This window comes from Camelus bactrianus, chromosome 2, assembly GCF_048773025.1.
Source record: "Camelus bactrianus isolate YW-2024 breed Bactrian camel chromosome 2, ASM4877302v1, whole genome shotgun sequence".
Taxonomy (NCBI): domain Eukaryota; kingdom Metazoa; phylum Chordata; class Mammalia; order Artiodactyla; family Camelidae; genus Camelus; species Camelus bactrianus.
Window position 1 is genome coordinate 28,655,001 of NC_133540.1, and position 17,799 is coordinate 28,672,799.

General features: G+C 41.0%; 1 protein-coding gene across 7 annotated transcripts in view; it reads left to right on the forward strand.

The window, feature by feature from the left end:
* The window catches only part of SH3D19 (SH3 domain containing 19), a 156,321-nt gene that overhangs the window by 103,213 nt on the left and 35,309 nt on the right, over positions 1 to 17,799 (forward strand). For 3 of the 7 annotated variants that reach the window (XM_074377406.1, XM_074377412.1, XM_074377397.1), the window contains exons 3-8: positions 5,377 to 5,417; positions 9,591 to 9,630; positions 11,014 to 11,056; positions 13,424 to 13,562; positions 13,690 to 13,852; positions 14,532 to 15,536. In XM_074377406.1, coding sequence (XP_074233507.1) covers positions 9,615 to 9,630; positions 11,014 to 11,056; positions 13,424 to 13,562; positions 13,690 to 13,852; positions 14,532 to 15,536 — 1,366 coding nt within the window. In that variant the 5' untranslated portion in view covers positions 5,377 to 5,417; positions 9,591 to 9,614. The remainder of the gene's footprint in view (positions 1 to 5,376; positions 5,418 to 9,590; positions 9,631 to 11,013; positions 11,057 to 13,423; positions 13,563 to 13,689; positions 13,853 to 14,531; positions 15,537 to 17,799) is intronic. The other 4 variants (XM_074377422.1, XM_074377389.1, XM_074377394.1 and 1 more) reach the window with 4 other exon arrangements.

A 17,799-nucleotide genomic window follows, 5' to 3' on the forward strand; every position in this document is an offset into this window, starting at 1 on the left:
GAGAAAGACAAATACCTTATGATATCACTTATACATGAAATCTAAAAAAATGATACAAATGAGCTTGTTTACAAAACAGAAACAGACTCACAGATAGAGAAAACAAACTTATGGTTACTAAAGGGGGAAGGGAGGGAGGGATAAATTGGGAGTTTGGGATTAGCAGATATAAACTACTACACATAAACCAGATAAACAACAAGGTTATACTATATAGTACAGGGCACTATATTCAATATCTTTTAATAGATTATAGTGGGAAAGAATCTGAAAATGAGTATACATCTATGTGTGTGTGTGTGTATGCTGTACTGAATCACTGTGCTGTACACCAGAAATTAACACAACATTGTAAATCAACTATACTTCAAATTTTTAAAAAATCATGGCTGGTGCATACAGACCAGCTACAGTCAACAGTGCTTGTTCCAGAGAGGTCTCCAGACAAATTCCTACTTGCTTTTGAAACACTTTGCTGTCATATCCCTGACCCATGGATCTTAGTGTTTAATCTAGCTGGTCACGCCTGGCATCAACACTTCCCTCCACAGCATGTTCCCACATTCTTTGGCATGGCATTTGGGTTCCAATCCCTTATCTCTTACGATGGCTTCTTCATTTGCTGTGCTCAAACAAAGCTCAGCTGTCTCTTCACTCCCGACCTTTTGCACATGCTATCTGACACTGTCTCCTCAGAACATTTCCTCTTACACATTTTTCAGGTCTCAGTGAAGACCTGTATCACATGTTGGGAGTCTTTCCTCAGACCCCAAGATCAAATGATATATACCTTCTCTGCTTCCATAGCTCCTTGTGCCTACCCATATGTTCTGTTAATAGAAAATCAGTTGCACTATTTGTCTTTCTCACCAGGGTCAGAATCTGTGCTTTCAGAGCATTCCTGGTGCCTTGTACATATTACCCATCTGATAAGTACTGTTTGAAAGAATGGATGAAACAGAATACCTCTTCTAGCCTGAAAAAATCACACCAATCTAGTTAAAACTTTCTGTTGGGAGGTGGAGATTAATCCATACAAATGTTGAGAGCCTTTGGAGAAGGTTGTACAAGGGGATAAACTTTATATGCACTGGCGTGTTTATCAGCTTGACTAGAGGGCTGCACCTCTAGATCACATTGGTTTAACTCCTTGTTAAGCTAATGGCTTTATTGACTGGTTCTTTAATGTATGCTCATGCCCTTTATCGAGGATTTTTATAAAGAATGCATTTTAAAAAATATATTCAATTGTCTCTGCACATAGAAGGAACTCCAAAAACTGATGTGATGATGACAGTGGGCACTTGCAGGCATTGTTCTGATTTGTGTACCAAACACACCAAATCCAGCGACTCCTAGATTTGTGAAAATCGTTTTGCCTCACCAAGGGGAGGAGTGGGGGGTGAATTTACAGTTGGAAACAAGCTGCTTTTTTGAAAGTTGTATAAATATTTTTTAGACTCTGTCATCTTATGATAAATAAAACATAATCCAAAATGTAAAGAAAGATTGGACTTCCCTAGATGAGATTAAGAATGATCATTGTGCTTTGTTGTCATTGTTGACAACAGTGCAGTGTTGTATCTGCCAACCTTTGTTTTGCTCATCCCTGTATCTGCATAGTCTGCATGAAAGTCTGACGTGATATTTGAGGGGCCAGCTTTATGCCTAGGGGTATTTGCCTACCTATTGAACTTTGTGGAGCATCCGGAAACTTTTACCCAACTACCCAAGCGTGAATTATGGACTTTTGGACTATAATCAGATGGTACTGAATTCACATCTGGCTCTGCCACTTACCAGCTGTGTGACTGCAGCCCTAACCTCTAAGCCTCAGTTCCTCCTCATTTTCAAAATGGATTGTGTGTTTGGCACACAAAATAATAAGCTGTTCTCATCATCTTCGTCGCTGAAATCTCATCATTAGAAATTCATTATGTTAAGAAACATTTTTTTAAAATGCAGTTTTCTTTCCTAAAACCACCTTCTTTACAACTAAGTAAAGTTATATGCAAACACAGTGAGTGACCTTACAGCACAGCCCGAGAAGGGCCACTGGGGGAGAGTGGACGAAGGGACAGAAGGAAGACGGATCATCAGGCAGTCAGATCTGAGACAGTTCTGTCTTGACCCTGGCTTTTGGTTCTCCTCCTCAGTATCTGAAAGCCATTTCCCCAACCTTTTATTTCCCTTCTGGAAGTTTCTTTGAGTCTTATACTCTGGAGCAGGTTTATCTGCCACACCAGGAACAAGGGCACCTGATAATAGAGCAGCAGCGCTTGAAGAGCAGAAGGCAAAAGATCTGGGTCAGCTCTGTCAAGAGCCGGGACACGGGCTTCTACATTTAGCATGGAGCAGAGATGCAGTTTCACAGCCCTTTGTTTGGTCGTGAAGGGGCCTGAGCTCAGGTTCCATCTGAACAGCAGAAATCGGAAGAAAGCCAAGTGAATTTCAAAGAAAAAAGTCTTTTAAAAACAGAAACTGCTGGGCCTACTATCTATATCAGACCCCAAAATGAGAAGCCATCAAGGGTTGTATGTACCAGATGCTTTGTGATGCCCCTAAAGACTATGCACAAACGTGAATCATGCTAACAGCAGCTCACATTTATTTAACCCACACTTCCTTCCAGGCACTATGTCACATATGTATTAATGGATTCTCCCTCTGACTCCTCACAACGACCTCATGAAGGAAGTAGGTTATCCTTGCTTTTATGTGAGGAAACCAGGGGCCTTGGAGAAGCTAAGTAATTTAACTTGCACAAAGTCATACCAGCTGGCAAGCAGAGGCACCAGAAGTGAATGTGGGCTGTTGGATCCAGAACAAGGTCTGCTGCCCCCTCCTCTGATCAGGGGTTGTGTGGCTGCATCTACTGCCCCCTGGTGGCCATCTGGTTTGGCTGTTCCCAGCTGAGACATGAGCCTGAGCTCACGCTGAGGGAGGACTTCCGTCTGTAAGGTTTTCTCTTAAGACTGTGGAGTGGTTCCTTCACCTGTAGCCTGGGCTCTGCAGAAAGATGGGCATGAAGGGTCATCTTCAGAACCACGGTTTTTGCAAATCCTCAGCTACATTTGACATACAGAAATTCTATGCACCGCACAGCCTGGAGGCTTCTCCAGCATCTCCCAAAACTGTTTCCCATTGAGACGTACTTAACCATGGGCCTCCTTTTTCATTCTACCTTCCACAAACTCTATCAACCTCTGAAGGAGAACTGGAAACTTTATAGAGTTTGGGAAATGCCGTTATAGACATAAGATGTTGGTTGCTTGGTTGCTTGGTTGGTTTGTAAATCTAACCTAAAAATGATGCTGCAAGTCTTGAGAATTGTAGAACCTGAGCTGACCTCAGTCAAAATTCTATTTTGTGCCAAGGTTTCCAACCCCACACGCAACTTTTATTAAAGTATAACATACAGAGAAGTACACGAAGTGTACAGCTCATTGAATTATCTCATCTACTCAGCACCCTGGACGGCCGCCCTGTGTTAGTTTCCTGGGGCCGCCGTAACGAAGTACCACACACTAGGTGACTTATAGTGACAGAAATTAATGTCTCACAGCTCTGGAGTCTAGAAGTCTGAAACCCAGTCTGTCAGCGGGGTCCTGCTTCCTCTGAAAGCCGCAGGGGAGTCCGTCCTTGCCTCTTCTTGGCTTCTGGGGCCAGTGGGCCGTCGGCGGCATTCCTTGGCCTGCAGCCACATCACTCACATCCTCCTGCCTCTGACATCACGTGGCACTGCCCCTGTGTATCTCTGTCTCCACATGGTCTTCCAAGTACACCAGTCACGTTAGAACTAGAGGCCCACCCTACTCTAGTATGACTTTCTCTTTACTGTAGAAATTATATCTGTATTGACCCTGTTTCCAAATAAGGTCACATGCTGAAGTACTAGAGCTGAGGGCTTCAACGTGTCTTTTTTGGAGGGGGAGCAATTCAACCCAAACGCCCCCCACCGTGTTCCGCCCCAGTCAGTACGCCTGTCTCCTTCACAGAGGTAGCAGTGTGACGACATCCCATCAAATCAGTGGTACTGAGTAAGGAGACTACTGAATGGAGACATTCAATAAAATCTCTTATATTCTTCCTGGACACATAGGAGGCTGGCTTTTGGCTCTAAGTACTGACTCTAATCCTTTTAATTACTGTACCTGCGTCAACATAATATTAACACATGGAGTCTCTCCACTTTTGCACCAAGAAGTTTCCTCTGAAAACTTCGGTCCACCTACTTGTGTTTTAGTGCTGTTACCTCTTCTATATTACCTTATACTAAATTTTTTTTCAGGTAGTTGTTTACAGAAAGCCTTTAAAAACTTTTTTTTTTATTTAAAAAAAAGTGTTGCTGAAAATATCTATATTTTATATTACGGTCCTAGCTTCATGATACTGAAGACCACTTGCAGCTTAATTTTTTCTTGTCTGTCAGAACAGTATGTTCTAAAGGGTCCCTCTCATAAAATAAACTATGTATCATTGTATCTTCCTGAAGTTTTTTCTTATCTACCTAAGGAACAGCAAGAGGATTTATCCAGATGACCATAAGCATAGATTTTAAAAGAGCATAAATTCAAAAATAAGTATAAAATTTAAAAGAGCATTCTGAAAAAAAATGAAGAATTTTATAAACAAGTTTTCTTTCTAAATCATATCATTAAACTTTCATGGTTACGTATTTTTTCTAAATGATTCCAAAAATAATTATTCCATCTGTTCTGAATAAAGACAAAAGTCAGATGAACAAACAGCCTCACAAACTAGTAACATTAACCTTTGCAGCTGGTGAGTTTTGACCAATGAGTAAGTTGAGGCTCAGAAGGGTTCTGTTACTTGCCCAAGGTCACACAGTCGGAGGCAGCCAGGACCAACCAGCTATTGAACAAAAGTTGAAGCAGGCAAAAGATTTTTTTTAGGTGGTGATGTTTTTAATTCTGATCTTAGGGAGGAATGCTGTTGGTCCTTTAGGTCAAATTGATTATAAAAGTGATCTATTTTGATCTGATAAGAGAAGGCAGGAATTCTGATGTCAAACACAAAAGAGATATAAAGGGTCAGAATTCTTTTGAGCACCATATAATTGCTACCTGACTTCCAGTGGTGTCCACTGGAAGACTCAGTATGTAGGAAGCTGTGAAAGCAATTTTAAATTTACATGCAGACTCACTTCACCAGCCTCCTCAGTTCCCATAAAGCATATTAAATTCCAAAGGCAATTTTAAAGATTCTTAAATTCGTGTCTTGTAAATAGGATAGACCAAACTTGCTGCTTGGTGCCATTTGAGTCCCCAGAATGACCTGGCATTATAAATGATCCTTCTTTAAAAAGATTAATGAGTGTGTAACAGCTTTTCTTTCTTTTTTTTTTTTTTCTAGCCAAGGACCCTTGTCATCCATTAGAGCAGTAATCAAGAGATGTAAGTTTGTTTTTTCCTGCTTTGTATTTTCCTCTGTAATAATTTAAAGTGATGATTTAGATTTCCAGCAAGTGGCTGTATTTGATGAATCTTACAAAGAATCAGATGAGTAGCTTCTCCTAAGGAGTAATAAACCATCTTACACAAGCAGCTAGTTTTTCAACATTCTTTTCAATTTTCATTTATTGATAAGCCAGTTCCTCAGAATAATATTTCTCTCCTAAAGAACTAAGCTGTTTTTTAAAAAGCCCTGTAATCACCACAATAAAAGTGTTAAAAAAAAAAAAAAAAACCTGTATTACCTAGTCAGTTTTAGTGATCTAATGTTAAGTTGTATGTAACCATTTTCTATAGTTAAGAGACATCTGATAGGTTTCAAAAATATCAAGCCCCATCCCTTTTTATTCACTTGCTTCCAGTATCTAACTGTATAAATGTTTATTTTATTTTATTAAATATCCCAATATTTGACTATATAAATGCTTGTGGAGACTGGCTCACACTTCCACCACATGCATGATAGAAGTGCTACAACAGAATTCTCTCTAACATGGTGCATTCATACTTTCTTACTTTACCTCTTTAAAGCTTTAAAGCTTTTGGTGGCAGGATTTCAACATTCTTTTTAATAAAAGGCTCTGCAAACATCCTTTTTCCAAATAGAACTTGGATTACCTGTTATAAAAAAAAAAAATAAGAAAGGGATTTTAAATGTTCTTCACATTATTTGAGCTGAGGTCACCACCCTGAGGAGAATGTATCCTATTTTTAGAAACATAACTTACACTATTTAGCATGAATTTAGGGTATCCACAGGTGTGAAGAGCATGCATTTGAGCCATTGCAGTGAAACATTTGCAAGGTGGCAGTACAGAGGGGTGTTCCACGCTTCCCCACGTTTAGTTGTTGGTTGGAGGCGGTGAATTATAAAGGTGTGGCAATGCCACAGTGTATGTTAATGAGAATTCATCTGTGAACATGAACAATTCATGACGGCTTTACGTGACTAAGAGCTCATGAGGGGAAGTGGGGAGAAGGAGCAGGGAAGGAATTTAAAAAGGAAACTAGGGCTTGGAAATTAGGCAAGAATTTCTTGCTGAAGATGTAATTTGGAGTAATTAAGGTTATAGACAAAGCCCTGGGAGTAGCTAAATATTTAGGGAGAAAGGGCTGAGAACAGAGAAGGGTGACAAAAGACAGAATCTTAGGAAACATGGATGACTGAGGTCAAGCGGTGCCTTTCAGCTTCAATAGGGTAAAAGAGGCAAGACCGGAAAACCCAGCACCAGCCCTGCTGGGGAGGAGGGCCTCCTCTCATGGGGTCCTGTTTGCTGGCTCCTGCCTTTGTTCTCTGGCTTCTCACCTCTCCTCCCTCTTGGGTTTCGGGACCTCTTTGTTGGGGATTATAATCTGTGACTTCCCGTAGATCTTCCACGATGGATCCTGCTTACCCCTTGCCCCCTGTGCTGTGCAAGGCTTAAGAGAAGGCAGCTAAGGAGTAGTGGATCAAAAAGGCAGAGAAAGAATGATCGGAGTCAAAGAAAACTAGGAGACAGCCGTGTGTTAGAGGTCAAGGGAGGAGAGGTTTTCAAAAAGAATGAGCGAACCACAGATAGCTCTTAATGCTGCAGTAGGTGAGGTGACAGGTGGCTGAGAATAGGTCATTGTGTGTGGCACTTAGGAGGTCAGCAGTGACCTTTAAGCAGGCGGTTTCAGGAGAACATTGAGGTTGGAAGCCACACTTCATTTCAACAATGAATGGAACACGTGAGGTTTGGACACTGGGGTAGGCGACTCTCTTATGAAATTTGCTGATAAACAGGACAAGGGAGGCCTGAGAAGGAAGAAGGGTCAAGCAGAGAGTAGATCTGACCGTGTTTATAGGGTGAGGAAGCCTGGCAACGTTTGTAGGCCGCGGGGAAGGAGCCAGTGGAGAGGCCGGACTGGAGCAGGAGAGGAGAGGAAATGGTGAAGCAGGGTCCCTGCAGGCAGAGGGAGGAGGAGGTGAAACAAAGGGAAACTTTGAGCTGTCTTTAAAAACAGATAATAACCCAGTTGTCTTAATTCTTACATGTCACTCACTTTGTGTACAGAGTGAAGGGTTTATTGGCTGCATTAACCCCTGATGTTCACGCAGTAAGGCCAAACAGCCCACACAAACACAGAACGGGGAATAGCTGTGTCTTCACCCCCCTTATCCCCCCTTTGCCCCTTCTGTAAGAAATGTTGTGAGCAAATTTTGTCTTGCTCAACGCACTGAAATGTTTGCTTTACTATCCCAGACTCTGTCATCTGTCCTTAGCAGGGAAGAAGACTATCACATTTGAAAGCAATATTCCATAACTGATCATGTTTTAAATTCTGTCATAATGATTCTTGCTCCAGTCGAGGCTTGAGATCCTTCTTTTTGTATTCGTTCTGGAAAGCCTGAAATATTTTGGGTAACGATTTTAAATGTGTTCTAATTGGATATACCTGGTAGGTCAGGCTTTTCCTTTCATTGACTTTTTAAGAGAAAATTATTCTGTGAAATTCAGATTTAGCTAATAGTCATTGCCAACTGTGAGTTGGGAACTGTCCCCTTACATTATAAAATAGTGCTCTGCATGGTGGATGTTTATCCCACTTTACAGATGGCAGGGACACCGAGTGCCAGAGGTTAAGTGGCCTCACAAGGTGGATCTGAGATGTGAGCCTAGGCCTCCTGACTCCAAGGCCATTTTCAGCTTTCCGCTCCAGGGATGTTGTTGTTGTCATGCCAGAAGCCTCCAGCTCATACCCTGTCCCAAGCAAATGTATTTAATGAGTTGTTTTTACCATTGTGATTTTCATTGGTAAGAACTATAACAAGGATGCCTGTAGTATAATAATCCTTCTATGTCTTTATTTCTTCTGACCATCATCTAATTGATAATTTCGAATTATTTAGAATTAAGACTAGCATCCAGCTCTCCTGGCTCCACAAGGAGTCTAACTGCTTCAAGAAGCAAACTGCTCCCAGCCCTTCCCATAGTGAGCTGTGTGAGGTGGGATAATTCACTGACCCTCTCTGATCTTAGTCTCCTCATCTGTCAGATTGGAGCAGGATGATCACTGAGGGTCCTTCCAGGCTTACAGTCCTATGGAAACTTAGGAAAATTCTTTATTAGTGCTAATACTGCAAATCCAGATCTCAATCTTTTATAAACAGCTGAATATGAATTTGTCTTATATTTAGAATTTAAACATATGAACTAGGAAAGTTTGAAAATAATTCTGTAAAATGATATAACTTTCATCTAAAGTATCGCCTTTATTCTGTGGCCTTAATCCAAAATGCATGGAGGACTGGCAGTTTGTGGCACGGGTTAAAAGGAGCATGTTGGCCTATGTGGTCGAAGATTTGACTCTCCTGGCAACACCTACATCAAATCTGTTTAATCTGGGAAAGTGAGAATGAGATTAGGCAGATAGTTGAGAAATTAGCAGGAAGAGTGTGAGATGCTCTGTGAAAATCTAAAGGATTTCTAGCTGTTAAACTTGTTCAATCCTGACAAAAAGTACCAATCACTCTGTAAGGATCAAGAGAGAAAAGAGATTTCCAAGATGAGTGAACGTGAGAAAAAAAATTTTAAATTCGGAGCAGCAGAGGGGAGAGTAGTGATAGTCCACAGATGTGCAGAGAACTCTATGACTAGGAGACCTTCTCTCCCCTCATTCAGCTACATCCAGTGTGGGACTTCCACTCTGCTAACCGGGGACGCTGTTACTAATGCCTCTGGTGTGAAGGGGCTGAATCAAGTGAAAAGCCACTGATTTAAAAGATGTAAATTGTCTACTGAATTACCTTTTAAATATTATTCATACTTGAAAATTGATCCCTGTTGAAGTAGCAGATTGATTTTGCAAAAATGGGTTTTAGATTTTTTTTTTTTTCACTGTTGTTAAAAACTGTAGGAAATTTTCTTTTTTTACTGTGGTTATGTGTGTGGACATATCTTCACTTGCAACATATTTCTTTACTCTCTGAAACTATGTTTCATCAACCTTTCCTTTCCATCGAAGTGCAGAGTGGGGAGAAACAGTGGCATGGCAAGACAGTTTTGCTCCTGAATTCCTGTTAGAATTTACGCAACTGGGTTCACTCTTTTTTCTCCCTTTCCTCTTCTGTAACCCCTTCTTTTTTTCCCTTAGCACTCATGAATAGTGCACAGCAAAATGCCCCGTGGAAGAGGTATGTTTGTAATAATAACATGACGGCTTTTAAAAGTGCTGTGTCTGCTGATTCTGCTTTAGTGATGATGGTAATGTGATTGTAGCACACTCGGTGAGCCTCTAACTTAATGAAACCATTCTTACAAATCAGCTGTGCCACTCAGAGCTAAAGCCTCTCTGTCTTCTTTTATTCTGATAGATAAAATGCACCTTGACTTGGTTTAACTCTTGATAAAAATGTACCAATCAAGCCAGAACATCCTCCAACTCAAGATCCAGGGGTTTGGGTTTCAGATGTTGAGTTTGCTTTGCTAACCTCACGTAGGTTCCACTGCCACAGCTCCAGCCCCAGCCTAACTTTTATCCCCACCTGCCATCTCCACCCCAGCCTCCCCAGTCTTGGCAGTCTCCTTGTTCAGAGAGAGCCAGAAGTTAATAGGAAGAAGAAAGAGAAAATTCATACCTTCAACCTTTTTGAATCAGAAGAATTGATAGAGTATTGGAGAGATACGAAGGTAGAAATAGTTTATATCTAAAACAAACTCCCTTTTGTCCACAAATCTTTACAGTATAGTATTTGAAGACTTTTTATAAGATATCCTTGGAATGTGCTCCTTAAAATAGGGATACTTTTCTGTATTACACTTATATGTAAATATGTGACCCTATATGTGACGTATTAAGACATAATTTTAAAATAAATTATGTCTGATTGTTGTATGATTAAGACATAATTTTAAAATAAAATTTGGAAAAAATTTAAACCATCTAGATTTTTGAGTTCGAGGTTTAAGGGAAAAGTTAGTGCTGAATGTACAATAATACTGTCTGCTAGAAACATGTTTATAAAAGAGATTTGAATACTTTTTGCATTTATTATTATACTCTCTTAATTTAAGCAATGAAACAACTTAAAGCTTGTAAAACTCCAGGAAAATTAAAAAGTAGATGAAAATTTGACCACATCCACTCTCTTTACAGTAGAGTTATAAACAAACATTACAAAAGTAGAGTCACATGGATTAGAAGAGACACTTAAAATTTTTTTCTGCCCATTGTTAATTCATGTCATCATAATGCTCTCACCATGCAGTTTCTATTTAATAGCTGTCTTCTTTTCTCTGTTCATTCTTCAGCTTATTTTCAGAACCACAGAATGTGCTTTGGGGAGTTTTTGAAATCTGTCTTTTTTCATGCAATTCAAATATATCCCTGTAATTAACTTTAGGCCATATGAAAAGATCCTTTTGATTTGCTTTTCTACTTAAGGGTGTTAAAATTCATACATTCTATCTGATGTCAAGTATAAGCTAACTTTTTCCAATAGTATATCATATAAAAATTTAAACGTCTATTGAATGTACTAATTTTGTACTATATCAGTTAATTTTTTCTTTTATAGCTTCTCGGACTTCTATTCAGAGTGAGCTTCATCGAGATAGGAGGTATGATTCTGTTTATAATAGAAGACATACATTCTGATAATTGTGAAGTAAAATTGTGTCATCAGTTAGCAAGTTAAATATTTCTCTCATAAGCAGTGTATTACAGTGTCCTGCCTCATTGATATGTTTTATGAATTTGTCTATAAGTTTAAATGATGAAGATTTTGCTTGAGAGAAGCAGCAGCACAAGCTTGATAATGCCCTTTTGACAGTAATTATTTATTGCACTCAATTTCCAAATGTTTACTGAGCAATTGCTATATGGAAAGCATTGTTGTGGTTGCTGCAGAGAAATGCTTTGGACCTCACAGATACTTAGTAAATGTCATATGGATGTAAGAACTGATGACAGGATAGAAAATTGGATAAAGAAAGGATAAAGAAAGGAAAAGAGTCAGGCAGGCTATACGGATAGCTGAACCAATAAAAATGGCTAGATGTCTGGTTGGAGGGAAGGACGGAGGGGACCGGGGGGAGCGAGTCATTGGATAGATAGGAGGGACCAATAGACAGATAGATGGCAGAATGGATGCAAAGGTGAACAGGTCGATAAATAGGATAGATTTCTAGAAGACATGGTCCCTGCTCTCAAATTTCTTATATAGTAGTGAAGAACAAGGACTTTTGGAGTCAGACATAACCAAGTTCAAATCCAAGCCTCACTTTCTCACCACGTGACCTTGGACAAACTCCTTAACCTTTCTTAGCCTCTATATTCCTATCTTTAAAATAGTACATATCATACCTTGTACGATTGTCCTTAAGGGTTAATGTGTATATAGTGGTTAACATTTATTAACTAGTATTGCATTATTTAGTTAGATAAAAGCTATATAAAAATTGGAATGCCTCACTTGGATTCCACAGAGGAGACTGACAGTAAATTCAGTGTGGCACACTTAGCACAGTGTCTAAGAGGGTATTGGCTAAATGCAATTTGTGAAACAATTTTTCTAACTCTGAATATAATACATGCTCATTACAGAAAATATCGGATAACCAAGAAAAACATAAACAGCCTATTCACCCTCCTATGTAAAGACAGCAACGATTAATAACTTTGAATAGTACATTCCAGATTATGAAGATAGGTAACTAGATTCTGTACATACATCTCAGAACCCTGCTTCTCCCTGTAGTTAGATCTTATAATTGTATTTCCCTTTGTCAGTGCAGTTTCTTCTAATATATGACTTTTAGTGTTTAAATAATATTTGTGATATGATCCTATAACTTTGTTTAATCATTTTTCTCATGCCAAAAGTATGTATTCTTTTTTTTAAAATAGACTTTATTCTTTTAGAGCAATTTCAGGTTCACAACAGAATTGAGCTGAAAATACAGAGAGTTCGCACATAGCCCTCCCCACCCACACACATATACTCCTTTGTGCTAATAAATAATTCTTGTTATTTAGCCTTTAGACAGCCATAAGCAGAGGTTCTTAGGTAATTCAATTCAAATGTAATCAATGGGCAGGTTCTGCTGTTTCACAAGCTAGCACGAGAATATGTATACATGCACAGTTTTGATAATAGCAGTGCTTTTTAATTTTAATTTTTATTTTTATTTTCCGTAGACTACTAGAGAAAAGCAGAGCAGGTATCATCATACCTGTTTGTTAGATGAGAAAAGCGAGGCTCAGAGAGGTTGGCTGGGTGTGCTCAGAGTCACACAGCTGGTATTTGTAAGGAAATCAGGTTGAAAGTAAACCTTTAAATATGAGACCGTAGAATCAGGTTAAGGAAATGATGAAAGAAGGCACGCCTAACTATGGCTCCTCAGTATTGAAGGTGAGTCATCAGGTTCATATACAGACTGACCAGGAACACGGACACACACATCAGGGTCTGTAAGTGAACGTGTAAACTCTAAACACTTAGAGATAACTCTGAATGTGAGAGAGGTTGAGTGAGGAGGAAGGGGCTGTTCTAATTACAAGGCATCATTTCAGAGTACGTACTTTATAATAACAGAAAACTTAATCTTTTCTTTGACCAATGCCCTTTGCCCCCTTAAGGTAACTCCTTGTCTGTGCTCTAGGCTACATCGCAGAGCCCTGGAAGGGAGGGACTGTACGGGTCTTAGTCCTTATTCTTACCAACCAAGGCAGAGCGAAGTGCGCTCAGGGTACATCTCTAGCTTTCGGAGGCCAGTGTCGTGGAGGATGACTGTCATCTGCTCTCTGGAAGCCTGCCTGGGTGTGCTGAGAGAGACAGCCCAGGCCAGACAGGTCATTCTGTGACTTTGGCGGTTCTTCTGTAACCTTTTTTGGGTGGTAGTTATTTTCTCGATCTTTGAACATTTGCAAGTAGACGATAGCTTGTTACCAAACCGAAAACCCTCACTGAGGCTTCTGTCTGCCAGGCGCCCAGAGATCACCATTGTGGCAGCCGAGCCACTGAGGCCGGCCTCGTGGTTTCCAGGAGCACCACCTCCAGGACTGGGATTTCCCCCGTCTTCTGCAGCAGGCCCGTGGAGGCCCAGTGAGCTGGTTCCTGCTGAGGTGAATAAATACCACATGATCTTTTGCATTTTAGTTTTAAATGAAGTTCAAGGATAAGAACAGTGAGACTGTTAACACCTTGGCTATAGCCCACAGGTGTCTAAAATCTTCATTCTTCACTTTGCAGCTCCCACCGTCTTATGAACAAGTCATAAAAGAAATCAACCAAGTTCAAGTTAATAGTACAAATAACAATAATGCTGCTGCCACTCCAAGGCACACTATTACTTCTGCAACTCAGACTGACTTCTCAGAAGAAATAGACAACCATCTGCCTCAAAGTAATGCAAGTAATTTGTCTTCCCTAGTTCTGACCTAGTTCTAGGGAACTAATCAATAGGTTCTAGCCTTTAGAGTAACTTGTAATTTGTGCATTATTCATTGAGCTCTGCCTCCCAGTCAGCGTGGTCACTGTGTGCTTGCTTTATTGGGGCTTGCTGTGATATTATAATAGATCATTCTCAAGCCAAGGCCCCAGTCACCCCAGTTCATATCACAAAAACATCTTTTTAGCTCATGGTTGGTATTGCCGTCGATGCCCTTTATTCCCATTGAGAAAGATGTTGTATTTAGCAACTTAAACTTGATAGGCAGCTAAAGGTTCTGTTAGGCTTTTAAAAAGCATTGTATTAGCGTTAACAGATGAGAGTACGTTACTTTGGAAAAGTAAAGCAAGAATTGTTGAAATTTTGACAAGAGAGAAATGGCTCACTGATAAGTCCACTGAGAATCAGGGATGTAACAGTGTTTTAAAATATTACATAATGAATGTTATATGAATAAAGACAACTTGAAGAGCCCTTCTGCAGGAAGCTGGATATAAACGTTTCCCCACTGATTTTAGAATTACTCTTTACTAATTAAGGAAACCAAAATCTCTTGATAGTCTACGTGTATATTTTTAAAATTTGTGTATCTTCTATTGTTTTGTCTTTTCTATTTTAACGTTGCAACTTCTGTTCTTGTCAGCACTGCCGGCACCTCTCAAACCTCTGCAGCCTTCCCCAGCGGCCTCAGCCAGCGATCATGTGACAAATGTGGCGCCTTTAATAGTCTTTGATGTTTCCGAAGAACAGAATTGTCCAGAAAACTCCAGTGCTACAAGATGTCCAGTGCCAAAACCAAGATCAAAAAGCAACCTCAGACCAGTAGCCAGAGATACCCACATTAAAGAGCAGAATCACCAGAAAAGCAGCGCAGCGGCCACCCGCGAGGAGCCAGCCCCGAGCCGGCCCCAGGCTCTGTTGGACAACAGCAGCGACTTGGATAGTCAGGCAGTGATGAACATTATGAACACAGAACGAAGCCAAAATACTGTCGTTTCAAGGATCAAAGCATTTGAGGGTCAGACAAATACAGAAAGCTTGGGACTGCCCAAGAAACCAGAAATTGCTCCCCGCACACTGCCCCCAAGGCCTGCTGTTCCCTCAGGGAAACCCTCTGTGGCTCCCAAACCAGCAGCCAACAGAGCTTCTGGAGAATGGGACTCCTGGACTGAAAACAGACTCAGGGTGGCCTCCGGGGAAGGGCTCACCCCACATTCCCCAACGCAAGAAGCCAGGAGCATCCCGGGAACCAAACCTGAATTGCCAAAGAAACCAAACCCTGGCCTTATACGAAGTGTGAATCATGAGATTCTGGGAGGAGGGCCTGTGGCCGAGAGCCCTGACATTGGGAGGAAAGCCCCCACTCCTGCTCCTCGGCCTTTGCTGCCGAAGAAATCCATTTCCTCAGAAAACCCCAACTACCCTGCGGCTTTGCTGAAACCGGTCACTGTTCCTCCCCGACTCTCAGTGGCATCACAAGCCAAAGCATTCAGGTCGCTGGGAGAGGGACCTCCAGCCAACCCCCCAGTGCCAGTTCTGCAGAGCAAGCCTCTGGGGGACATCGACCTCATCAGCTTTGATGATGATGTTTTACCCACCCCAACGGGGAACCTGGTTGAAGACTCTCTTGGTTCAGAGATGGTTCTGGGTGAGTAAAATCAGAAGTGGGAGGGGAGTCTAAACTCATCACAGGGTATCTTGAATGGTACTTTCTGTTTTATTTCCGGCACATCAGTATTGAGGTGTGTGCGTGCACATGTGTGCATATGCGTGTGTGTGCAGAGACAGGGAGAAACAGGCAGATGAAGAAACATGGAGCCGAGTAGGAGATGGAAATAGAAACAGAGAGGGAAGGGAAGGTACGGGATGGGAAGATGGAGACGTTGATTACTCTTACATGAGCCAGGAATAAGCGGGCTGGCACTAGGGACTCAACTATGTGGGAGGCTGGCTCCTTCCTCTGACAGGTGGAGATTCGAGCATTAGGAGGGTGGAGGGGAAACTTCTCAGAGGCCAAAAGTCACACAACAGCCTCAGAAGGGCTCCTCAGATTGAACCTGCCCTGTGGGAGTGCTAGGAGAGGGGCCAGCCCTGGGGAGGACTCCAGCAGGAGCAGTAAACCCAGCCATATGTTGCAAAAATGTTTTCCTATAATCTTCATGGAACATCTTCCCTTGAGAATGCAAAGTTTTGTAAATAAAATACAACAGTTGTAAGTTTCCTGCCAAGATCAGGACAATTAGATTTTCCCAAGAGGCAGAGAGTATGTTCTCTTTCCTCACAGTGTTCAGATGGAGAGTGTGATGGTAAAGCTTATCTTTGATTTGCCAAACTAAGCTGCTCTGCTTGTCATTGATAAGGTTCCTTTTACTACTGTTTACTTATTTGAGTCGAAATTATGAACATACAAGCTTAATAGTATTTTCAAAAGGTTAGCTGTCACCTTATAAATCTTTAAGGTGCATCAAAATGATACAAACTCTGTGATTCAAAACCCAGTTCTGCACAGCACAGGTGTATTCTAAATGATAACAAACACAAATTTATTAAATATCTATCATGCACACAACATTGTAACTGTCTGTAGCATGCCTCTTGTCCATAAGAAGGAGAAGGAAAAATGTTAGCATATACTGAACTTCTGCCGTGTTCCAAACCCTCTGCTAGATACCCAGACATACATTATTTAATTTAATACTCACAGTAACCCTCTGCAAGGTATCGTTGGCCCCACTTTGCAGATAAAGAAAATTAGACTGAGAGAAATCAATTGGTAACTTACTCATGTCATAGAACAATTTTCCAAAGCAGGAGTCACACTCAGTCCTTTTATTCTACTAGTTTATTTTTCACCGTATGGTGTTGCTAACCCAACATTTTCATGAATCCTTAAACCAGGCAATGTATTAAAAACTTTTCAGGTCTTTCTAACTGTCATGTCATTTTCTTACTTAACCTTTTTGCTGTCAACAAGGTGCCGTGTAGGACAGGAATGGGTAGATCCAAAAGCAGTAAGCTGTTAAGGGCTGGAAACCATACAAGCCAAAGACATACCACCTTTTGCAGAAGCTGCTAGATTCTATGGGGATGGCAACTTGGTTAATAATTGGTGAGAATTTATTCTGTGTCATCGCGCAGATAATTACAGTCATCATCAAGAAGGAAGGCCAGCAATACACATCAACATGAATACAGTGCCCTGCTTCATACTCAGCCTTTTCTGTTTCTTGATTTCTACCACTTCATTGCACAACAGTTAATTACTGAGGCAGTCTTCTAGCAAAATGTATAATTTGCTCGTCCCACCTGCCTTTAACCATCGCTCTTAACTGTGGAGTTATACTGAACTAAACACTCTTATCTTCTTTTTAAACCTGCTCCTCTTCCTGTATTCTGCGCCTCCCTTAGTGACGCCCTCACACACCAGCCCTCCCTGAAGAATCCTGTAGATCATCCTTGAGCCTTCCTACCTGTCACACAGTGGCCAGTTGTTTGGACTTAGAGTCAGCCACTACCACTTGACTGCTGTGTGACCTTGAGTAGTTTACTTACCCCCACACTGCCTCGGTTTCCTCATCTATAAAACACGATAATAATACTCCTCGTAGAGCTATTACAAGTATTAAACGTGCTTATGCAGGAAAGCCCTATCACACTGTCTGAACCATGGTAAGTGCTCATTAAGTAGGAGTTGTTACTCTTACTTCTTGCCCTTCACATCCAAGTCAGTTGCCAAGTCCTGCTGGTTTTACCTTCTGATTAGCTTTTAAATCTTCCTCTTATTTCCAGCCCTCCTGCTACTGCCCCACTTTAGACCGTTAGGCCCAGATTCCTGCAGTGGCCTCCAGAACTGAGCCACTGCTTCTGCCCCAAACCCATCATCGTCCATACTGTGGTTACCCTAGAGTGGA